This window comes from Leucopleurus acutus, assembly GCF_964270905.1.
Source record: "Leucopleurus acutus genome assembly, chromosome: 20".
In the NCBI taxonomy this organism is placed as follows: Eukaryota; Metazoa; Chordata; class Mammalia; order Artiodactyla; family Delphinidae; genus Leucopleurus; species Leucopleurus acutus.
The window spans coordinates 45,036,191-45,058,531 of record NC_139162.1 but is presented as its reverse complement, the minus strand read 5'-3'; the positions used below and the strand labels follow the sequence as shown (position 1 = coordinate 45,058,531).

General features: G+C 36.3%; 1 protein-coding gene across 4 annotated transcripts in view; it reads left to right on the top strand.

The window, feature by feature from the left end:
- ZNF569 (zinc finger protein 569) overlaps positions 1 to 21,925 on the top strand; it is a 60,863-nt gene extending 38,938 nt beyond the window's left edge. For 2 of the 4 annotated variants that reach the window (XM_082862961.1, XM_082862960.1), the window contains 3 exons: positions 10,817 to 10,943; positions 11,250 to 11,342; positions 18,743 to 21,925. In XM_082862961.1, the coding sequence (XP_082719087.1) occupies positions 10,817 to 10,943; positions 11,250 to 11,342; positions 18,743 to 20,568 (2,046 nt within the window). In that variant the 3' untranslated portion in view covers positions 20,569 to 21,925. Of the gene's footprint in view, positions 1 to 10,816; positions 10,944 to 11,249; positions 11,401 to 18,742 lie in introns of those variants that run through there. The other 2 variants (XM_082862962.1, XM_082862963.1) reach the window with 2 other exon arrangements.
- Positions 21,926 to 22,341: the final 416 nt, after the last annotated feature.

Below are 22,341 nucleotides of genomic sequence, written 5' to 3'. Positions count from 1 at the left end.
TTTCTCTGTTTTGTTCCTCCCAGATCTAGTGCAGGGCTGTGGTGTGGAGTAGACTGGAGCTGGGTGTCGGGGTGTTGTCGCTGCAGGAATTGAGGTGGGCAGGAGTTGAGATCTGGGCTGCCTCTGTGGCAGACGTCTCCCAGGAGCTGTCTGCCCCAGGTCTGGTGCTAAGCTGCTGTGTTGAATGGGTGGGGCTGGAGCACTCTCACTGGGAAACAAACTGCTGTGCACTCCTGCCCAGGGCCTGTCTGCCCAGTATTCAGCACTTAGCCATTATGCATTCTTGTGGCACTGCCCAGTGCACACACTGACATTGTGGTAGCTGGTTCTGCTGCCCCTGTGCACACATTGACAAAAGTCTCCACTGCTAGAGCTGCCACCACCACTGTGCGCAAGCTGACAGTGAAGCTCTGTGGCTCCCTCCAGATCACACCCCAGGCCATCTGGGCTGTTTCTGCATAGCTAGATCAAGCCCTCTCCCAGGACCTACCTGCCCGAGATTCAGCGCTTAGCCACTATGCATTCTTGTGGCACTACACGATGTGCTGACAATGTCTGCCCAGCTAGACCTGCTGCCTGATGTGCGTGCTGACAGTGTCTCCCCTGGCTAGACCCACCCTCCCGTGTGCACACTGACAATGGCTCCATGGCTCCATCCAGATTACACCCCTGGCGCCCCCTGTCTGCCTCTGTGGAGCTAAACAAATCTTTCCCCTGATCTCGCACCAGGCTATGGTGTGGAGGGAGCAGGGCTGGGGCATTTACTGTTTAGGATTAGGAAGTGCGGTGAGGTGGCTGCTGCCGGTGCAACCTTTTCTCCATCCTGATTGTTAGCAAGCCAGCATATGCACACACCTCATGAGTAGGGTCTAGGCTTCTCTAGCATACCTCATGAGTAGGATCTAGGTTTCTCTAGCCCTTCTTTCTGTCTCAGCAGATCCCATTAGGCAAGGGGGCTTGTCTCCATGTAAGACCCCAGAACTGGGATGCCCAGATTGTGAGTCAACCTGATCATTCCCCAGGGCGAGGGTCTGCCTGTGTGGACCTTGTCTTCCTTACAGATCCCTCTCAGGGGTGCAGGTCCCAACCTGATGCCTTTTTTCCCCCATCCTACCCAGTTTTGTGGAGATCTTTCTTGCAGCTTTGGTTAGGTATAGGAGTCCTTCTGTCAGCTTCCTGTTGGTTTTCTGTGAGAATTGTTCCGTGTGTAGATATATTTTTGATGTGTTTATGGCGGGAGGTGAGCTCCATGTCCTCCTACTCCACCATCTTGAGCCTCCTCCTTTAAAGTCATCAATTTTTGAATGTTAAACTAATCCTGTTAACTGGTTGGGGGAAACACTTGAATATTTTTTTCCTGGATATTTAATACATTAATTTAATTTATACTAAGGTATACACAACAGATACCATAACTTTATTGAAAGCAGATTTTCTTGAGTCTGGTGTTAGAAGGTAAGGTGAAGCCAAGGTATAAGTTCCTTGCAAGCCTGTTTTATTTAGCAGGAGTTCTGTACCTATCACACATCCTCAGTGAATGCTGTTTTGGACAAGATGTCTTAAACTATGAAGATGAATTTTGCCCAAGGCCGATACTGTTCTATTAAAGTAAATTTTATGATTGTAAATTCTTCAGAGATTTGAACCTTGTCTGAAAGCCATTTACCTCCTCACATCATACATGTAGTCTATATTTCTTTGTCCCTTAACTTTATTCAATGACTTCATATGTATGAGTCACAGAATTACTCATACTACACTGATATGTATGTTAAAAATATAGTTTCTTTATTTTAAAAATTTGTTCGCATATCTCTTAAGAGTTCTGATCACTAGCATGAAAAGAAAAGCTAGTTTTGATGCAGTCTGATTCAAAACTTAGTCCTATCAGTAAACTATTTCTTTGAATAATTATTCAGTTATTCAGATTCCTCTCTAAAACCCTGTCCTCTCTTAAGGTGGTATCTGAGATATAGAAGAAAATCTTCATAGCTTTGGGAGGAAGAGGATCCTCTGTGATTCTCCATGAATGTGTGCTGACTGGTATCCACTGAATCTAGTTTAGCTGGCTTCTTTTTCTGGGCATTCTGTAGCTGATGAATTTGTGGTACGTTTTTCAGCTCAGTCATGATCCAAGGGCCCCCTCCTTTCATCTTTCCTCCCTTGGATCTTGTTGTCTCCATAGACTCTGAATCTCTGTCATAACCTCCAAAGAATCCCTGGCTTCCATGTGCAATAGTCTGTGGGGTCATCTTGCCTTCTGCAAGGGTCCTATCACTCCCTACTCAGGATATATGCTACATGGGACACAAAGGCTACTTAAGGTTCCCCCAATTTGACCATGTCACTTTGCCCTCTTAATTCACTGCCTTTCTTACTTCACCTTAATGCCCTGGAGTGTGGGAAGTTCTGAGCAGACATTTAACTGCCTATGTCCCTACCTCCATGGCCTTTCTTCTCTATCCCAGGCCTCCAAGGGGGAGGAAAGTGTTTCCCCCACTCATCTTCCCCTCTGTCTTTCTTTTTTCAGTAAAACTAAAATGGAGAAAGGTTATGAAGAATAAGGAAACATACATTAAAAAGCGTTTCAAAACTAGTATACTGGTTACATGTTTGGAATCTGTGAATGCCAGTGAGAGGCCCAAGGCAGTATAAATAAGGCCATGGAAGGTCTGAAGATATTACTGATGACAAAGCACATCCATCCAGAAGCAAAAAAATTAACCCATAGCACAAGAATATCACATCATTTTGTTCATTGTTGCCATATTAAGTTTCATCTGCAAATGTTCACATCTCCAGAAACATAGAACAGAGTGCCTAGGACAATAAAATTAAATTGACAAGCCTGCTGTGTGTTCTATATTCTGCTTAGTGCTTTACTTGAACTCTTCATTTTTTCATGAGGATTTAATGATTGGTGTCACTTCCCTTCAGCCTCAGGAACTTCCTTTATTATTTCTTTTTTTTTTCCTTTATTATTTCTTGTTAGGCCAGTCTGCTAGCAATGAATTCTCTGGGAATATATTTCATCTTTTTTTTTAGGTGAAATTTACATAAAATTAATAATTTTGAAGCAAACAATTCAGTGATATTTAGTACCTTCACAATGTTGTACAGCCACCCCTCTATCTAGTTACAAAACATTTTCATGACCCCCAAATAAAACCTCATACCCATTAAGCATATACTCCCCCCTTCCCCTCTCCCCCAGCTCCTGGCAACCACCAGTCTGCCTTCAGTCTCTGTATTTATCTATTCCAGATATTTTATATGAATAGAATGCTAAAATATGTGACTTTTGTGTCTGGCTTCTTTCACTGAGTATAATCATTTTTGAAGGTAACTTTGCTAGTTATAGGATTATTCGTTGATAGTGTTTTTTCTTTCAGCACTTGAAATATTGCTGTCCCATTGCCTTGACCTTCATTGTTTCTAATGAGAGGTCAGGTGTCAATTTTATTGTGGCTGCCTTGTAGATCAAGGATTGTTTTCCTCTTGCAGCTTTTAAGGTTTTCTCTGTATTGTTACTTTCAGCATTTTGAGTATCATGTGTTTGTATCTCTTTGTGTTTATCCTGCTTAGGGTTCATTGAGTGTCTTGGATATGTATACTAGTGTTTTTAAAAAATCAAATTTAAGGGCTTCCCTGGTGGCGCAGTGGTTGAGAGTCCGCCTGCAGATGCAGGGGACACGGGTTCGTGCCCCGGTCTGGGAAGATCCCACATGCCGCGGAGCGGCTGGGCCCTTGAGCCATGGCCGCTGAGCCTGCGCGTCCGGAGCCTGTGCTCCGCAACGGGAGACGCCACAACAGTGAGAGGCCCGCGTACCGGAAAAAAAAAAAAAAAAAAAAAAAAAATGTGTTAAAAAAAAAAAAATCAAATTTAAGAAGTTTTCAGCCAGTATTTCTTTGAGTAGTCTTCTGTCTTTCCTCTCCTTCTGGTACTCATATTATGTGTATGTGGATGTACTTATTTCTGTCTCACATTTCTCCTAGTCTGTGTTCATTTTTCTTCACTCTTTTTTTTCCCCCTCATCTTCAGATTGTATAGTTTCTATTGATCTCTTGATCGTTAAGCTTGCTGATTCTTTATTTTGCCATCTCAGACCTTCATGCAGCTGTGAGAAAGTCTCATCTAGGCCAGTGGGGAGTTGCTGACCAAAATTTTCCCATTAGAGGAGTCCCATGTCAGGTAGAATGGTCCAGTCCCTAATACCCTCACTGTGCTTAGCCTTTGGCTGGAAAAATAGCCAGTGGTGGCTTGAGAATAGCATGGTCTCATCATGAACACAGTAGTAGAACTAAAGATAGAGCGGCTGGAGTTTGTTCACCAATTATGTGTCTCACAGCTTGTTCTCTTGAAGGGGATCTGGGAGCATATTTCTATGGCTGCCACAAAGATAGCATTTTGAAATGTTCTCTTTCTACCATAAGCATTTATCTGTCTTAATAGATTTACCTAGTATTATTGACTGTGACAGAAATCTTCCAGAACAGTTGCTTAAACAGGACAGAATTTTATTAGTCTCTGTAGGAATTCAGGTACCAACAAATCAGGGCTGGTCCTGTATCTCTAAGGCAGAGACAACCAGGATTCCTCTATTTCATTTGTCTACCTCATTATCCTCTAATACTTGGCTCTACCTCATTATCCCAAATGACTATATTTGCCCTAGCCATCATAGTTACTTAACAGTCTATAGGAAGGAGGAAGCTGGGAAGAAAATGTATACCTCCTCCCTTTAAGCTCACTTACCAGTAGTTGCACATAATACTCCTTTCATCTTATTGTCCAGAACCTTATATAAAAATACCTAGCTTCAAAGGAGATGAAGAATGATAATAAGAATGATAATGGCACAGGAGGCCATATGCCCAGCCAAAAATTTGGAAATGGGGGGCAATATTGGGATAGAAGAGTAAAAGTCTTTGCTACAGTATCAACTGTTCTGGATTTCTTTTCTTTTCTTTCTTTTTTTTTTTTCATTTTGAGATCAGTCTTGGTTTCATATTTCTTTTTAAATTATTAATTTCATTGAAGTTCAGTTTGTTTCAGTATTCCTAATTTTGTATGTTTGTTTTTTAAATTTATTTTTCTTCATTAAACTTATTTGCCTAACTCAGTATTTATACTTAAAATACCAGTTTTTAATTATGGGGATTTTTGTATATAAGTTTTAGATTTCTCATATTAAGATTATGCTTCATATTTACTAAATTTTTTAAAAAGTATTTTCATCAAGTTTATTTTAATGATTTCTTTTTGGATTCTGTCACTCTTGAGCAATTACAATTTTCTTGCAAAATCTGTGGTGTTGATTTTGTAATTTATTAATTATTTTATTGATCCAACTTAGGAAAATACAACTCCCTGAGGAGAAATCTGAGGCTGAGGCACTGTCAGCAAGAATTCATCTTATGTGCTCTTCTCCTTTCATGTGATTAATGAAACCATTATAGTAGGACTAGCTTTCTGCATTATGTTTTCTCCTCAGCCGTAATTCCTCACCAGGTACTTTTTCTGAGCTTATTTTGGTCTTTATCCCACTTAAGGGGAAGTCCCAACTATCCCGTGCATTTCAGTGTTTTTTTTAAAAATAAATTTATTTATATATTTGTGGCTGCATTGGGTCTTCGTTGCTGTGGTTTCTCTAGTTGTGGCGAGCGGGGGCTACCCTTCATTGCGGTGTGCAGGCTTCTCATTGCTGTGGCCTCTCTTGTTGCAGAGCACGGACTCTAGGTGCGCGGGCTTCAGTAGTTGTGGCTCGTGGGCTCTAGAGTGCAGGCTCAGTAGTTGTGGCACATGGGCTTAGTTGCTCCATGGCATGTGGAATCTTCCCAGACAAGGGCTCAAACCCATGTCCCCTGCATTGGCAAGCAGATTCTTAATGACTGTCCCACCGGGGAAGTCCTTTCAGTGTTTTTTTACCCTGACACTTTGCCTTTGGTTTCTTTTGTTTTCTTTTTATATTTCTTTAAAAATTTTCTTTTCTAGATTTATTGAAATATAATTGACATGTAACATTGTGTTTAAGGTGTACAACGTGTTGAATTGATACACTTACATACTGCAAAATTATTATCACAGTAGTTGCTTAAAACCTCCATCACCTCACATAATTATTTCTTTTTTAGGGTGAGAACATTTAAGATCTACTCTCTAGCAAGTTTCCAGCATATAATACTGTATTGTTAACCATAGTCACCATGCTGTACATTAGATCCCCAGAAATTATTCATCTTATAAATGGAAGTTTATACCTGTTGACCAGCATCTTTCCATCACCCCCACCTCCTAGACCTGGGCAAGCACCATTCTGTTCTCTATTTCTATAATTTTGACTTTTCAGGATTCTACATATAAGGGATATCATAGAGTAATTGTCTTTCTTCGTCTTACTTCACTTAGCATAATGCCCTAAAGATCTATCCATGGAGTTGCAAATTGCAGGATTCCATCTTTCTCATGGCAGAATAATATTCCATTGTATACATATATATCACATCTTCTGTATACATTCATCTGCAGACAGACACTTAGATTGTTTCCATATTTTGTTTACTGTTAATAATGTTGCAGTGAACATGGGAATGCATATATGTCTTCAAACTCCTGTTCTCATTTCCTTTGGACATATACCTGGAAATGGGATTGTTGGATTATATGGTAATTCTATTTTTAAGTTTTTTAAGGAACTTCTGTACTGTGCTGTTTTCCATAGTGGTTGTATCAATTTACATTCCCATCAACAGTGAACAAGGGTTCACTTTTCTCCATATCCTTTCCAACACATTTTATCTCTTGTCTTTTTGATGATAGCCATTATAACAGGTGTGAGGTGACACCTCATTGTGGTGTTGATTTGAATTTCCGTGGTGATTAGTGATGTCAAGCATTTTTTCATGTACCTGTTGGCCAATTGTATGTCTTCTTTGGAAAAATGTCTATTCAGTTTCTCTGCCCAATTTTACTCAAGTTGGGTTTGTTTGCTATTGAGTTTATGAGTTCTTTATTTTGGATGTTAACCCCTTATCAAATATATGATTTGCAAATATTTTCTTTTGTTCCATAAATCACCTTTTTATTTTGTTGATTGTTCCTTTTTCTGTGCAGAAGCTTTTTAGTTTGATGTAGCCTCACTTATTGATTTTTGCTTATATTGCTCATGCTTTTCATGTCATATTTAAAAAATTATTGCCAAGACCAATGTCAAGAGCTTTATCCTTATGGTTTCTTCTAGGAGTTTTACTGTTTCAGGTCTAATTTTAAATCTTTAACCATTTTGAGTTAATTTTAGTGGTGTAAGATGTGTCCAGTTTTATTATTCTGCATGTGATTATCCAGTTTTCCCAACACCATTTATTGAAGAGAGACTATCCTTTCACCATATTGAATATTCTTGACTCCCTTGTCAAGTATTAGTTGACTGATACAAGGGGGTTATTTCTAGACTCTCATTTCTTATACGTGGGTCCATGTGTCTATTTTTATGCAGATACCACACTGTTTTGATTACTATGGCTTTGTCATATAGTTTGAAATCAGGAAATGTGATGCTTCCAGCTTTGTTCTTTCACAAGATTGCTTTGGGCATTTGGGGTCTTTTGTGGCTCCATACAAATTGTATTGGGTTGGCCAAAAAGTTCATTCGGGTTTTTCCATAAAAAGATCACTTTTTCCTGTTTCTGTGAAAAAAGTCTTTGGGAATTTTGATAGTGATTGCATTGAGTCTGTTGATGGCTTTGGGTAGTATGGGCATTTTAACAATATTAATTCTTGCGATCCATGAACATGGGATATCTTTCCATTTATTTGTGTCCTCTTCAGTTTCCTTCATCAAAATCTTATATTTTTCAGTGTCTAGAGCTTTCTCCTCCTTGGTTAAATTTATTGCTAAGTATTTTTGTTGTTTTTGATGCTATTGTGAATGGGATTGTTTTATTTCTTTTTCAGATATTTTGTTGTTAGTGTATACAAATACAGCTGGTTTCTGTCTGTTGATTTTGTGTCCTGCAACTTTACTGAATTCGTTGATTAGTTCTTACAGTTTTTTTGGTAGTGATTTTAGGATTTTCTATATATAAGATCATATCATCTGCAAAGAAAAAGAAGACAGTTTTCTTCTTTCTTTCCTATTTGGATGTATTTTTTTCCTTGCCTGATTGCTCTGGTTAGGATTACCCATACTATATTGAATAGGTCTGGTGAGAGTGGGTACCTTTGTCTTGTTCTGATCTTAAAGGAAAAGTTTCAACCTTTTACCATTGGATATGATATTGTTGTTGGCTTATCATATATGTCCTTGTTTATGCTGAGGTATGTTCCTTCTATAATCAGTTTGTTGAGAGTTTTTATCACAAAAGGATGTTGCATTTTGTCAAGTGCTTTTTCTGCATCTATTGAAATGATCATATAATTTTTGTCTTTCATTCTATTAAAGTGATGTATCACATGTATTGATTTGCATATGTTGAACTATCCTTGCATCCCAGGAATGAATCCTTCTTGATTGTGATGTATGATCCTTTTAACATGCTGTTGAATTTAGTATGCCTATATTTTGTTGAAAAATTCTGCATCTATATTCATTAGAGATATTTGCCTATAGTTTTTCTTGTAGTGTCCTTATCTGCCTTTGGTATCAGGGTAATGTTGGCCTTGTAAAATGAGCTTGGGAATGTTCCCTCCAGTTCTATTTTTTGGAAAGTATGAGAAAGACTGGTATCTGTTCATCTTTAAATGATTGGTAGAATTCACCAGGGAAGCCATCTAGTCCTCGGCTTTTCTTTTTTTGGTGGGAGGGAGGGTTTTCTCTATTTAAAGATTTTGATTACTGATTCAACTCCTTATTCATTATTGGTCTGTTCTGATTTTTTATTTCTTCATGATTCAGTCTTGGTAGGTTGTATGTTTCTATGTTTCTTCTAGGTTATCCACTTTGTTACCATATAATTGTTCATAGCAGTCTCTCATGGTCATTGTATCTGTGATATCAGTCATAATGTCTCCTCTTTCATTTTTTATTTTATTTATTTGACTCCTCTTTTTTACTTCTTGATGGTGTCCTTAGCACAGTTAGTAAGATCCGCTTCTCTTTAACGTCCTCTGAGAATGTTATCTGCTGCTCTCTCAGACTTTTCAGTGACACAGCTCACAATTCAGTACTTTGGATGTGATGAGAGAAAAATGACATTCTTTGGCACCATCCCACATAGCTGGGAAAGCAGGGTACTCACACATCCTTATTTTCCTTCATGAACGAAATCATGAGCCAAGATTTCTCCTGGCCCTAAGCTGTGTTGTGTTGCCTTGGTGGAGGGGTGAAGTAGGTAAAGTCAAACTATTCCTCTTACCCTCTCTGATGAGTCCAAACTTGTATTTTTTGCTCCACTGATGTACTGGAACTTCTTGGCTGGAGACGTGTACTTTCACAAAAGCTCTGTCTTCTATTGGGTGCTTGTCTAAGACAGTCATTTTCTGGACCATGGCCAAGAGAGGCTAGAGTCAGTTCACATGCCTCTCAGGGTCTATAGCCAGGACTGAGGTCTGTATGCTTATAACTTAACATGTGGGTAGGCAAGACTCCTTCTCAGTCCCTTAGCATACGGTGCTGGACCCTACAGTTCCCACAAAGGCACTTTTGTCCATAGATGGATGCCAAATTACTGTTTTTGCAGTGGGGTCACTGCAGAGGGATGTCTTATTTTGCCATGATTGCTTTTGGTTTCTTAAGCCTGATTGTTTATAAGTCCTTGATCTTCAGCAGAAAAGGGCTCCAAAAGAGGAGTTTCCATTATTCCCACAGCATACTCTCAACTTTAGTGGATGTTCATGGTCATAGGGTCCTTTTAGGACCTAGAAATAAATTATCAGAAACATTTTTTATGAGCTAGCTCCTGGTGATTTCCTTTTATCTTACCCCATCTCTCATAGAAATTCCTCAAAGTATAGGAAATATGGAAAGCTACCTTTGTTCCAGTGCTGTTGAAGATTTTTTTCTTATGTTTATATTTTTTGGGCATTTTGGTTTTTAACTAGAAAAAGTGCATTTGATTTCTATGTTCAAATCACACTTATTTGAAGAAATTTGTTACCAGTCCCTCATTTCTGACACTTTAATCTTTCTTGGAACTGTTTTCTCACAGTTCTGGTTGTAATTCAAGTTCAGACCATTTTATAAAAACTTCATTAATCTTTTTTCTATATCTGTTGGTATTTGTAGCATTCTATTTGTGGCACTCTTTTTTCAGTATATGTGAACTCTGAACAAAAATATATCCAGTTTTTGTGGCTGCAGACACCTGTTATAGGCTTATGAACAATAAATCCTCATTTTCAATTTAGATTTCTTCTGATCTAATGAACAATATGTGCAACTGCTAAATCAATGAATATCTCTGTTTGGATGTTCCTACTATACTTCAAAGTCATTCTCTCCCCATTTCTGCTTCCATCCAAATCCTATTTTCATTTTTTCATGTACCAATGAATCACAGGGATCTAGTGAGTTCCCAGACCAATTAACTTGAGTAAAGTTTTGTATTCCGCCAGTTTTTGCACTCAGTATAAATTAGTACCCAAGATCTCTTTAACTCACAGTAGTTATTAAAGATGTGTGCTTGCTAAATCAATGAATGAACATAAACTGGCAGGATGTTGCTAAAATGATATTTTTCTTTCAGACAATAACAAAAACAGGTAAAATTTATTTTATAATCTCTTACCTTTGTGTACTATCAGAAAAAGTTTCAATATGTTTTGTCCACTACATCTAAGATGGATGACTCCAGATTGAGTGGGAATATGTTGTTACAGGAAACAGTGACATTCAAAGATGTGGCTATTGACTTCACTGAGGAAGAGTGGCAGCAGTTGGATCCTGCTCAAAGGAACCTGTACTGGAATGTGATGCTAGAAAACTATAACAACTTAATCACTGTGGGTAAGGGTAGTTTCCTATATAACTCAAACTCTGGGAGTAAATTACCTTTTCTTCCCCCAGTGTTTCTGAAATGTGTGGAACCTTTAAATGTTAGCCTGAGTTTGGCCTTTAGGTGCCTTTGCTCACATTCATGTGCATGCTGCAGCTTTCAAAGCAAAATGTCATCCTTGGTTATGTTTCAAGGGGCAGTATTCCTAGAAAACATAGTTTTCTTGTCCTTCAGAACAAGAAACTGGGCCAGCCTCAGTTCTTGAATGATTGTTCCTAGTATTTATGGCCAAATCTTATGTCACTTCCCTTTGACAGGCTGTCCATTCACCAAACCTGATGTGATTTTCAAGTTGGAGCAAGAAGAACCATGGGTGGTGGAGGAAGAAGTGTCAAAGAGACATTGTCCAGGTTAGTGGGAAGGAACCATACAGGTGAGGAGGGGCCAGGGCCCTTTAATTGTTAATCTGTAAGTTTTTGATCCCTCTGAAATGTTCTTCAAAGTTATTTTTTTAAGGCCATAGAACTTTGTAATAACAATTGGTGTGAATTTTTTATATATGTAAGTTGTCATTTCTAGATAATATTCTTAACTTCTTTCCTCAGAACCTAAAAGACCAGTTAGCTTTCTTACCTGTGTGCTAGATATCAACATTTCCTAATTCATTCCCAGCTTTGCTTTGGTAATCATTCTAGTCTTTCTGCCCACCTTTTTACATAGGCTCCTTTCGTTTTACGTTCAGATATTTACAGAATTGAAGTTGTTTAAATAAACTTGTTGACATTTAGAGTCCTTTACTATTTTCTCTTTTTCCTTCCATTGTAAATGCTTTAGCATCATATTTTGTACCCATAGTCACACTTCCCACTGTAATTTAGCTTTTGCTCTCATACTTCAGTAATGACTACAATCCTTTTATTTCAATAAAGATTTAAAGTCAGTGCTACTTTTCTGTTATCTCCCATTTTCTGCTACATTTGTCACGTATATATGCATGTGCTTGTGTGTTTGTGATACATGTGTATACATATGTATAATGCATACACATATATACATGCATACATATACATACATATATTTTTAATTTGAAAGATATTGTGATGTCTTTTTTTGCTCTTCAAGAAGATAAAATTTATACTTCTACTGACAATTTCTGCAACTTAGTCTATTAGCATTCCTTAAATCATTGCCAATTTGATAAATGAAAAATAACTTACTATAGTTTGAATTTGCATTTCGTTTATTATAAATGAAGGTAAGCATCTTTTCATATGTTTAAAATCTATCTATATTTCTTTTTTATGAACAGTTTGTGTTTTATGCCCCTTTTTTTCTGTTGAGTTCTTAATTTATATGAATTCTTAACATATTAAGGTGATTAGCCGTTTCTCTTGTTTTTCTAGTATTTTTTTCCGGTCACTCATTGCTCTTTAAAGTACTTTTTACCACCGTTAAAGTTCACATAGTTAAAATAACAACTGTTTCTTACAGGAGATTTATCATATGATTCTTTTTCCTTTTGTGTATATGGGTGAATATTATTTACATATTTCTTAATAATGAATCATACTTACATTTTTGCTATGAATTTAAATATCTTAACTCTGTCAAGCTTTGAAGTCAATGTTACACTGGTTTTGTAAATAAAATTTAGAAGCTTTTCTTCACGTTCTAGAACATTTATATAGCATTGGCATAAAACTCCCGTAAAATTTTTATTTATCTTACCTGTTGAACTATTTGGACCTTGCAGATTTTTGAGGGAAGTTTCTTTGACAGCTTTTCTCCATTGTTCCTTTTTTTTTTTTTTTTTTTGCGGTACGCGGGCCTCTCACTGTTGTGGCCTCTCCCATTGTGGAGCACAGGCTCCGGACGCGCAGGCTCAGCGGCCATGGCTCAGAGGCCCAGCCGCTCCGCGGCATGTGGGATCTTCCCAGACCAGGGCACGAACCTGTGTCCCCTGCATCGGCAGGCGGACTCTCAACCACTGCGCCACCAGGGAAGCCCTTCTCCATTGTTCCTTTTATAACTGTTCTATATAGATGCTTTTGTCTCTCTTGGCAATAGTTTTTGATAATAGACTGTAATTTTCCAGAAAGATACCATTTTAATCCTGGTTTTCGAATTAATTTTCACAGAGTTGAACAAAGAAATTGCCATAAATATTTAAATTTCCTCTGTATTTTAAGAAGGTTACCATTTATTGATGTTCCAGGGCCATCTGTTATATTTAACAATTTGTTTCTTCTGTGTTTTCAAATCTGTTTGTATAAAATTATTCATAGTGTTGTCTTCTTATTTATGTCTTCCATAAATACTGCAACATTCTCAGCTAACATCATCAAATATTGGCTCTCATTCATTGCCTTCACACTCTACCACTGAGAGTCATATTAGATAGATGCTAGACCTTTTTTTTCCTCCATATTTTAAAATATCTTTTGCTATTTTCTTCCTCTGTCTCTGTGTTGCCTTCTCAGTAATCACTTCAGATATATCTTCCAGTTTGCTAATTCTCTCTTCAACCATGTTTATTCATCTTTTTAACTCATCCACCTTTGAAAAAATTTTTAGTAGTATTTTGTATTTTTGTAAGTTCCTCTTCTTTTTGTTTTTGCTATGCTTTTTTCTTCTCACATCTTTCTGATTCTTCCTAGTAATTTCTGTGGCTTCTTCAGCTTTGTGTTTTTATCTTTTGCTTCTTTAAAAATACTGTACATAGCTCTTTTGTATTCAGTATCTGACAGTTCCAGTATTTTAAGTTCTCAGGTTTAAATATCTTGTTTTTGAGGACTCAGTGTATTTTGGTTCTTCACATAGTTGATGATTGCTGATCCTAAACTTAAATTTTTAAAATCTTAATTTGTGTTAATTCTGTTGTCCTAAATTGGGGTTACTTTCCTCTGAAGATGATTTGCATGTGCTTCTGGTGGGTGCCAAGAAGCGTTACCAAGTGAGGATCAGTTGAACATTCTTTGAAGGTCTTGGCTTTTTGTAGGAATCTTAGTTGAGCTTCTCTTCTTTATTGATGGCCCAAGAGCCTTATACTTTAGTTAACAAGGCTTTGCATAGGTACTCAAGACAGATCTGTCTTGCAGGTTGCTTTCAGGTCTGCTGTCTCTCAGACCTGGTTTTGGCTAATACTTGTTTTTATTTTGTTCATTTTTTCTGTGTATGGAGCTCAGGCATGGTTGTTGGAGAGGATTGCAGTGTTCTTGGAGATTTATGCTACTTCCTATTAGCCCAGTGATGCTTCAGAATTTATGCTTTATTCACTATCTTGTTTTGCAATACGAGGTTACCTTACTGTAATTTCAATACTTAAAGTCTTTAAATTTTTTTTAAGGTTTTTTTTTTGATGACCATTTTTAAAGTCTTTATTGAGTTTGTTACAGTATTGCTTCTGTTTTATGTTTTTTGGTTTTTTGGCCCCAAGGCATGAGGGAATCTTAGCTCCCTGACCAGGGATCAAACCCACACCCCCTGCACTGGAAGGTGAAGTCTTAACCACTAGACCACCAGGGGAGTCCCTAAAAGTCTTTATGTAGCCTTTCTCTCTTTTTTCCCCCCACTTGCATGGTGTTCATTATTTTGGATGGTTTTATTTTTCTCTTTTCTTTCTTTCTTGGTTCTGCTAGTTAATTTTTTTTAGCCCTTTTTGTTTTCTCATTGTTTCTTCCTCATGCATTTATATATCTATTTTGAGCTCATTTATAATTGATATTTTCATTAAGTTTTTTCATTCATGGCAATACATTTAATCAAGATTTTCATTTACTATGTGTCAATTGTCTTAGCTTGAAGTTTTTGTCTGCTTTCTTTATCTCATGTTTCTTTTCTTTTTTCTCTTATACTTTTTTAGAGATCTGATTCCAGTACCTTCTCATTTATGAGTGAGGATAGTTCCTCCTTGACCTGACTTTTAAAGAAGGATATTGTTAGGGAAGGAAAGAAAGTTCTCTGATCTAGAGCAGGAACATGCAAACTATGACCTGTAGGCCAGCCACTTGTTTCTAGAGTAAATGAAGTTTTACTGAAATATAGCCACAATGAATCATTTACATCTTAACTATTAATACTTTCACATTGCAGAGGCAAAGTTGAATAGTTGTGTCAAAGACTATATGACCCACGAAGCCTAAAATATTTACTATCTGACCTTTAAGAAAAAGTTTGCCGACTCTTGATGTATAGGAATGCATCTGTTCTTCATACTAAAGCCTTTTATTCTACATGGTTGTGTGAATATGTTTAGGTTTTACTTCTTCTCATCCAAAAAGGAACTGCAGCTGCAAGTCTTCTCATAACTCTGAATCTTACACTCTCACCCCAACAGACTTCTTCCTAAAAAGACAGTATTTCACAGTGTTTCCTCGTTCAGTCCTGGCTTCCTTGACACACCTTGGGATGTCAAGTCTCCTGTAATCAGTCTCTACTCCCAAATTTCCATGTTGTAATCATGGGTTAATTAATTCTGCCCTTCAAGGTGTGATATCCATTTTGACAATGTCAGCTGCTTGCTGTGCCCAAGATCAGCATGAGCAGCTGTCTTCTCTTAGAATCCTTTTTTCCCTATTCCACCCTTCACTGTATTTGTCAACACTAACTCATTTATTATAATTGGGGTTATGGCCACCACCTAGGATCATTGAAGAATCAATGACTTTTCATTCCTGTTTGTATTAGAGGAAAAGAGATCAGATACTTTTTCATTTCACCATCTTAAAACATGGAGTCTTTTCTGTCACATTTGATATTTTGATCTTGCCCTTGGAACTCTTGTACACTTCTACTTGGATAGTACCTTAAAGATCTGATCTTACCTTTTCTCTCAACATCTTTTGCTTAATTGAGCTTTTCTCTTTCCCTGAACTGAGGGGACTCAATAGCTTAAGCTTAGTATTCTGCCTTCTTTTCTACATTTATAATCTGCAGCCACGTCTCTAACTTTACCTGCATTATAGCTTCACAAGAATTTTTCCTTTACTTTATTCTCAGTCTGGCAGAGAGGGAGAAAAATCTCCATTTTCCTCTCCTAGAGCTAAGCAGCCACTGGGGACTGAATGTCTCACCTTTGGGTATGTAGACGTTCATTTATTCTACGTTTGAGGCAGTTCCTTATCTCTGAATTTCTCTGCCTGGTGTCCTTGTCTCTAGAGCCTTTCTGCTTATATTTCTCAAGAGAGTAATCTCCCATCTTCTCTAGGGTGGAAGAGTGGGCTTTGTCTTTCTTAGTTTATATCTTTTTCTTTCCTTATCTAATTTTAGTGTGGTTTTGTGTAGGATCAGAGATAAATTCATGTATTTATGAGGCCATATTTAAGCATAATTTCCCACTCTTTGTTTTCCCTTTCAATCATGCTACGCAGGCTCTTCCAGTTTTATATTCCGATTCTTCTTTTTTTTTTAATATTTATTTATTTACTTTGGCTCTGCTGGGTCTTAGTTGCGGCATGCAGGATCTTTGTTGCAGCACGTGGACTCCTTGTTGCAGCATACGGACTTCTTAGTTGTGACATGCAGACTCTTAGTTGCAACATGCATGCAGGATCTAGTTCCCCAACCAGGGATCGAACTCAGGCCCCCAGCATTGGGAGTGCGGAGTCTTACCCATTGGACCACCAGGGAAGTCCCTATTCTGATTCTTTTATCCAATTTTTACCTTCCTGTTGTTTGTTCTCATTTTATTAATTACTGTATTGTTCAGAACAATTTTATTTATTCACTTTTTAAAATATATAATACATACTTGTAGTACAAATTTTTTAAAGTACAATAGGATATATATTGAAAAGTAATTTTTCTTCTCTGCTGGCAACCCCTAGTATCATTTTCCCTTGAGCTATTATTTACTTGCATTTTCAAACATTTTTATTGAAGCCACTTTAAGTTGATAGGTTAACTTGCAAATAATCACCATTTTTGCTATCGAATATTCTTTTCCAGGAATGTGATACACCTTTTGTCTTAGTTTCCTAGAGCTGCCATAATGAAGTAGAGGCTAGAAATACACAATCAAGGTGTAAGTAGAGCAATGTTCCTTCTGAAACCTACAGGAGAAGATTCCGTGTATCTTTCAGCTTCTGGTATCCCCAGACATTCTTTGGCTTGTGGTAACATAACTCCAATTTGTGTCTTTATCTTCACATAGTGTTCTCCCTGTGTTCTGTCTCTTCATGTGGCATTCTTTTTATAAGAACACCAGTCATATTAGATTAGGGACTTACCTTACTCCAGTACGACCTCATCTTAACTAACTACATCTGCAATGACCTTGTTTTCAAATAACTTCATGTTCTGAGGTTCTGGGGGTTAGGCCTTAAACATATATTTTAAAGGGGGAACACACAATTCAACCTATAACACTTTCATTTGTTCAAATCTGTGTGTGCATTTTAAAGTTTTCTTATAATTTTTAGACATTTCTTATTAAATTTATTCCCAGATTTTTCATATTTTTGTTGTCATTGTAAGTGTAGTCTTTTGCTATATTTTCTAAATAGTTGTTTGTATATATGAAGGTTACTGAAAGTGAATATTAATCTACTATATATAGTGAATTTAATTTTTTACTTTTTATAATTTTTCAGGTGGATCAATTTTGCAAGTTAACAGTTTTAGTATTGACAAATAATGTTAACTTTACCTTTCCTTTCCAAGTTTTTATACCTCATTTCTTTCTCTTATTTAATACACTACCCTGTACTGTAATAATAGTTGTGATAGTACTTATCTTTTTCTTATTCCTGACTTTAATGTGAATGCTTTGGGATTTTTCCCATTAAGAACAGTGCCAGGGTTTAAGTTATACTGTGCTTTTTCTCAAGTTAAATAAGTGTCTGTTCCCATTTTATAAAGTGATTTTTATGGAAAATAGGTGCTGAATTTTATCATCTTTTTAATATCTTTGGAATGATTACTTGATTTTTCACTTTTGACCTATTAATGTATTTACTTATAGTAATAGATTTCCTAATATTGAAACATACTTATATTCCTGGAAAAAACAACATATATATGTCTTATATTTAATGTGCTTTTGGGTCACTTTTTTTTCTTCTGGGTCATTTTGATATGTAGAGTTTTTGCATTGATATTCAAAAATGAAATTGGTGTATAGTTTGCTTTTTTGGTTGTCATCTTTATCAGGTGTTGATGTTAATATTATGTTTGTTTCACACATAAAAATATGGGAATTCTTTTTTCTTTCATAATATTTTGTACAGCATGACAGCTGTCCCTTAGGTGTTTGTTTAAATTCCCATGATAATATCTCTGGGCCTTTTCTATTTGTTTTGTTTTGGGGTATTTCTTTTCATATTTTTCTGTTTATTTTGTGGAAATTGGTATTTGTTTTCTCCATCTTATAGAGTCAGTTTTGGTAATTTATATTTTCCAGAAAATTATGTCAAAAAGTTTATAAAAGTTTATTTAAATGGAGTCCTGTGAAGTACTTTTATGATTTTTTAGCTTCCTGTTTTTGTCTTTTTCTCTATCGCTATTTCTTCTTACTTTATTTGTACATTCTGAATTCTCCCTCTTATTTATCCAACAGTTTACCTTTTTTCTTTCAGATCCCATTTAAAAGCAGTCAAAGCTATTTATATTCATAAATATCTGTCTCTACTCATATTTCCTTTCCTGGAATTTCCTAAAGCTTAGGAAATAGGAGATATATGTACCTGGAATTTGCTTAATAAGATACTAGGTCATAAGCTAAGAACCAATCCCATACTAGTATATTAAAAAAATTTTTTTGATATAATATTGGAAAAATTTACAAGTGATATTTATTTGCAATTTGTTTTAGGAGAAATATGGGGGATGGATGAGCATCAGAAAATCCAGGACAGACTTTTGACACAACTTGAAGATAAATTCACAAAAACACTGACTGAAGAAAAAGTGAATGAATGTCATAAGAAATTTGCAAATGCATTTTCTCCAAACTCAGACTTTTTTCCTTCCAGTCACAATCTCTACAAATATGATTTATTTGGAAAGTGTTTAGAACATAATAATTTCAACTATTATAATAATGAGAGAATCCTTATAAGAAAAGAACATTGTGAATATAATGAACCTATGAAATCATTTGACAACAGCTTATCCCATCTTGTAGTAACCCCCTTTAAGTGTAATCATTGTGGAAAAGGTTTTGATCAAACTTTGGACCTCATAAGACACCTGAGAATTCATACTGGAGAGAAACCCTATGAATGTAAAAAATGTAGAAAAGCCTTCAGCCAAAAGGAAAAACTCATTAAACATCATAAAATCCACAGTAGGGAGCAGTCTTATGAATGTAATGAATGTGGAAAAGCTTTCATTAAAATGTCAAATCTCATTAGACATCAAAGAATCCATACTGGAGAGAAACCCTATGCATGTAAGGAGTGTGGGAAATCCTTCAGCCAGAAATCAAATCTCATTGATCATGAAAAAATTCATACTGGAGAGAAACCTTATGAATGTAATGAGTGTGGAAAAGCATTCAGCCAGAAGCAAAGCCTCATTGCACATCAGAAAGTTCATACTGGGGAGAAACCTTATGCATGTAATGAATGTGGTAAAGCCTTCCCTCGAATAGCATCTCTTGCTCTTCATATGAGAAGTCATACAGGAGAGAAACCTTATAAATGTGATAAATGTGGAAAAGCCTTCTCTCAGTTTTCCATGCTTATTATACATGTGAGAATTCATACAGGTGAGAAACCTTATGAATGTAATGAATGTGGAAAATCCTTCTCTCAAAGCTCAGCCCTTACTGTACATATGAGAAGTCATACTGGTGAGAAACCTTATGAATGTAAGGAATGTAGAAAAGCCTTCAGCCACAAAAAGAACTTCATTACACACCAGAAGATTCATACTAGAGAGAAACCTTATGAATGTAATGAATGTGGGAAAGCTTTCATTCAGATGTCAAATCTTGTTAGACACCAGAGAATTCATACTGGAGAAAAACCCTATATATGTAAGGAATGTGGCAAAGCCTTTAGCCAGAAATCAAATCTCATTGCTCATGAAAAAATTCATTCTGGAGAGAAACCCTATGAATGTAATGAATGTGGTAAAGCCTTCAGCCAAAAGCAAAACTTTATTACACATCAGAAAGTTCACACTGGAGAGAAACCTTATGATTGTAATGAGTGTGGTAAAGCCTTCTCTCAAATTGCTTCCCTTACTCTTCATCTGAGAAGTCACACAGGGGAAAAGCCTTATGAATGTGATAAATGTGGGAAAGCTTTCTCTCAGTGCTCATTGCTTAATTTACATATGAGAAGTCATACAGGTGAGAAACCCTATGTATGTAATGAATGTGGAAAAGCTTTCTCTCAAAGAACTTCCCTTATTGTACATATGAGAGGTCATACAGGTGAGAAACCTTATGAATGTAATAAATGTGGAAAAGCTTTCTCCCAAAGTTCCTCCCTTACTATACATATACGAGGTCATACAGGTGAGAAACCCTTTGACTGTAGTAAATGTGGAAAAGCCTTTTCTCAAATCTCATCTCTTACACTTCATATGAGAAAACATACAGGTGAGAAGCCTTATCATTGTAATGAGTGTGGTAAGGCTTTCAGCCAAAAGTCACACCTTGTTAGACACCAGAGAATTCATACTCATTAGGAATAGAAACTATGAATCTTGTGAATATGGAAAAGCCTTTGGAAGGAATTAGCACCTCCTTGCACAGTACATTATCGGATCTAGAGCAGAAAACTGTGAATGTGGGAAAGCCATTTGAAGAAGTCACATTTGTGACACAGTTCTTACCAAGGTGACAAATTGTATAATGAGAAAGCTGATTGTCAAAAATCTTCAGCAGATACCTTATCTAATGATGATATTTATCCAGCATTATCTTTAAAACCTGAAATAAGATATTTTCATCAGCATGCCAGCATGATACTTGAGCTCCTAGCCAATCTCTTAACCAAGAAAAAGAAGATTGGAGAAAAAAAAAAACCTCTTAAAATAATCTCTCATACTAGAATAGTTAATTAGAAAATAGCTTGATATAAAATACCTGAGAATAAACAATAATGAATTACAAGACATATATAAAGTTATAAAACATTTTGAAGGTCACAAAAGCTCACATTTGAAATTCTGAGAAAAATAACATTTTCTGAAAAGACTTGACATGGTAAAAAAAATATAAATTGTCTCACAAATCACTAAGCTTAAAGTACTTCCATTCAAAGTTTTTACCAGTTAGTTATATTTTAAGAATTTCATGAACTGATTCAATATTTTATATGGGAATGTAAAGGGCCACAAATAGCTGAAACAAACATGAAAAACAAAAGAGAAGATAGACAACTAGATATCATTGCATATTTATTCAAAGCCCATAGCATTTAAACAGTGTGTTCTTTATGAGGAAATAAATCAGTGGAAACAAATTGAAGACTGGAGGAAAGACATGGGAATTTTGTGTATTATAGTGCTGTTGAAATCATTGGAAAAAGGATGGCCTATTCAATAAATGGAAGATTCATAAGAACAAAAACATGTTAGTTCTTTATACCATATACAAAAATAAAACCCAGATTGAAGACTAGAATATAAAAAGCAAAATTCTATATAATGAAAAAATAGACTATATTTACTACTTTAGAGTAACAGGATTTCTTTAAAAACACATAAATATGGAACATTCAATTCTATTTTGGTGTATTGGCTTCAGAGGCACCCACATATATGCACAGAAATGCATGTGTTCATGCATCTCTTTATGTTCACTGCATCATGGTTTGTATTACTCTAAATTGAAAAGAACATACATTTCCATTAGTAGAGGAATAGATTGATACAATGTGATTATTTGTATGATAGAACACAATATTTAAAGATACAAATTTGATATATCATTACATGGATAGATTACATAATATTGACAGAAAAAAAGCAAAATGTACAATGAAACATAGTATTTCTATAAAGTTAATAAAACAATGCAAAGAACAGTACTGTGTATTGATCATGGATACATATATGACATTGATTGCTTTTTAGGAAGTGAAGGCACTTGTTATATTTATCTGTAATATTTCTTTAATAAAAGAATGAAAGCAAATATGACAGTAGTAACAAATCTGGTTGTCAAAATTATGTTGTAGGTTTTGTTTTTTTATTCTCTCTTGCCTATCTTTATTTTCTTGTTTCTCTAAAATAAGAATCAAGTGGATAGGGACTTCCCTGGTGGTGCAGTGGCTAAGAATCTGCCTGCCAATGCAGGGGACATGGGGTCGATCCCTGATCTGGGATGATCCCACATGCCATGGAGCAACTAAGCCTGTGCGCCACAACTACTGAAGCCCATGTACCTAGAGCCTGTGCTCCGCAACAAGAGAAGCCACCTCAACGAGAAGCCCACGCACCGCAACAAAAAGTAGC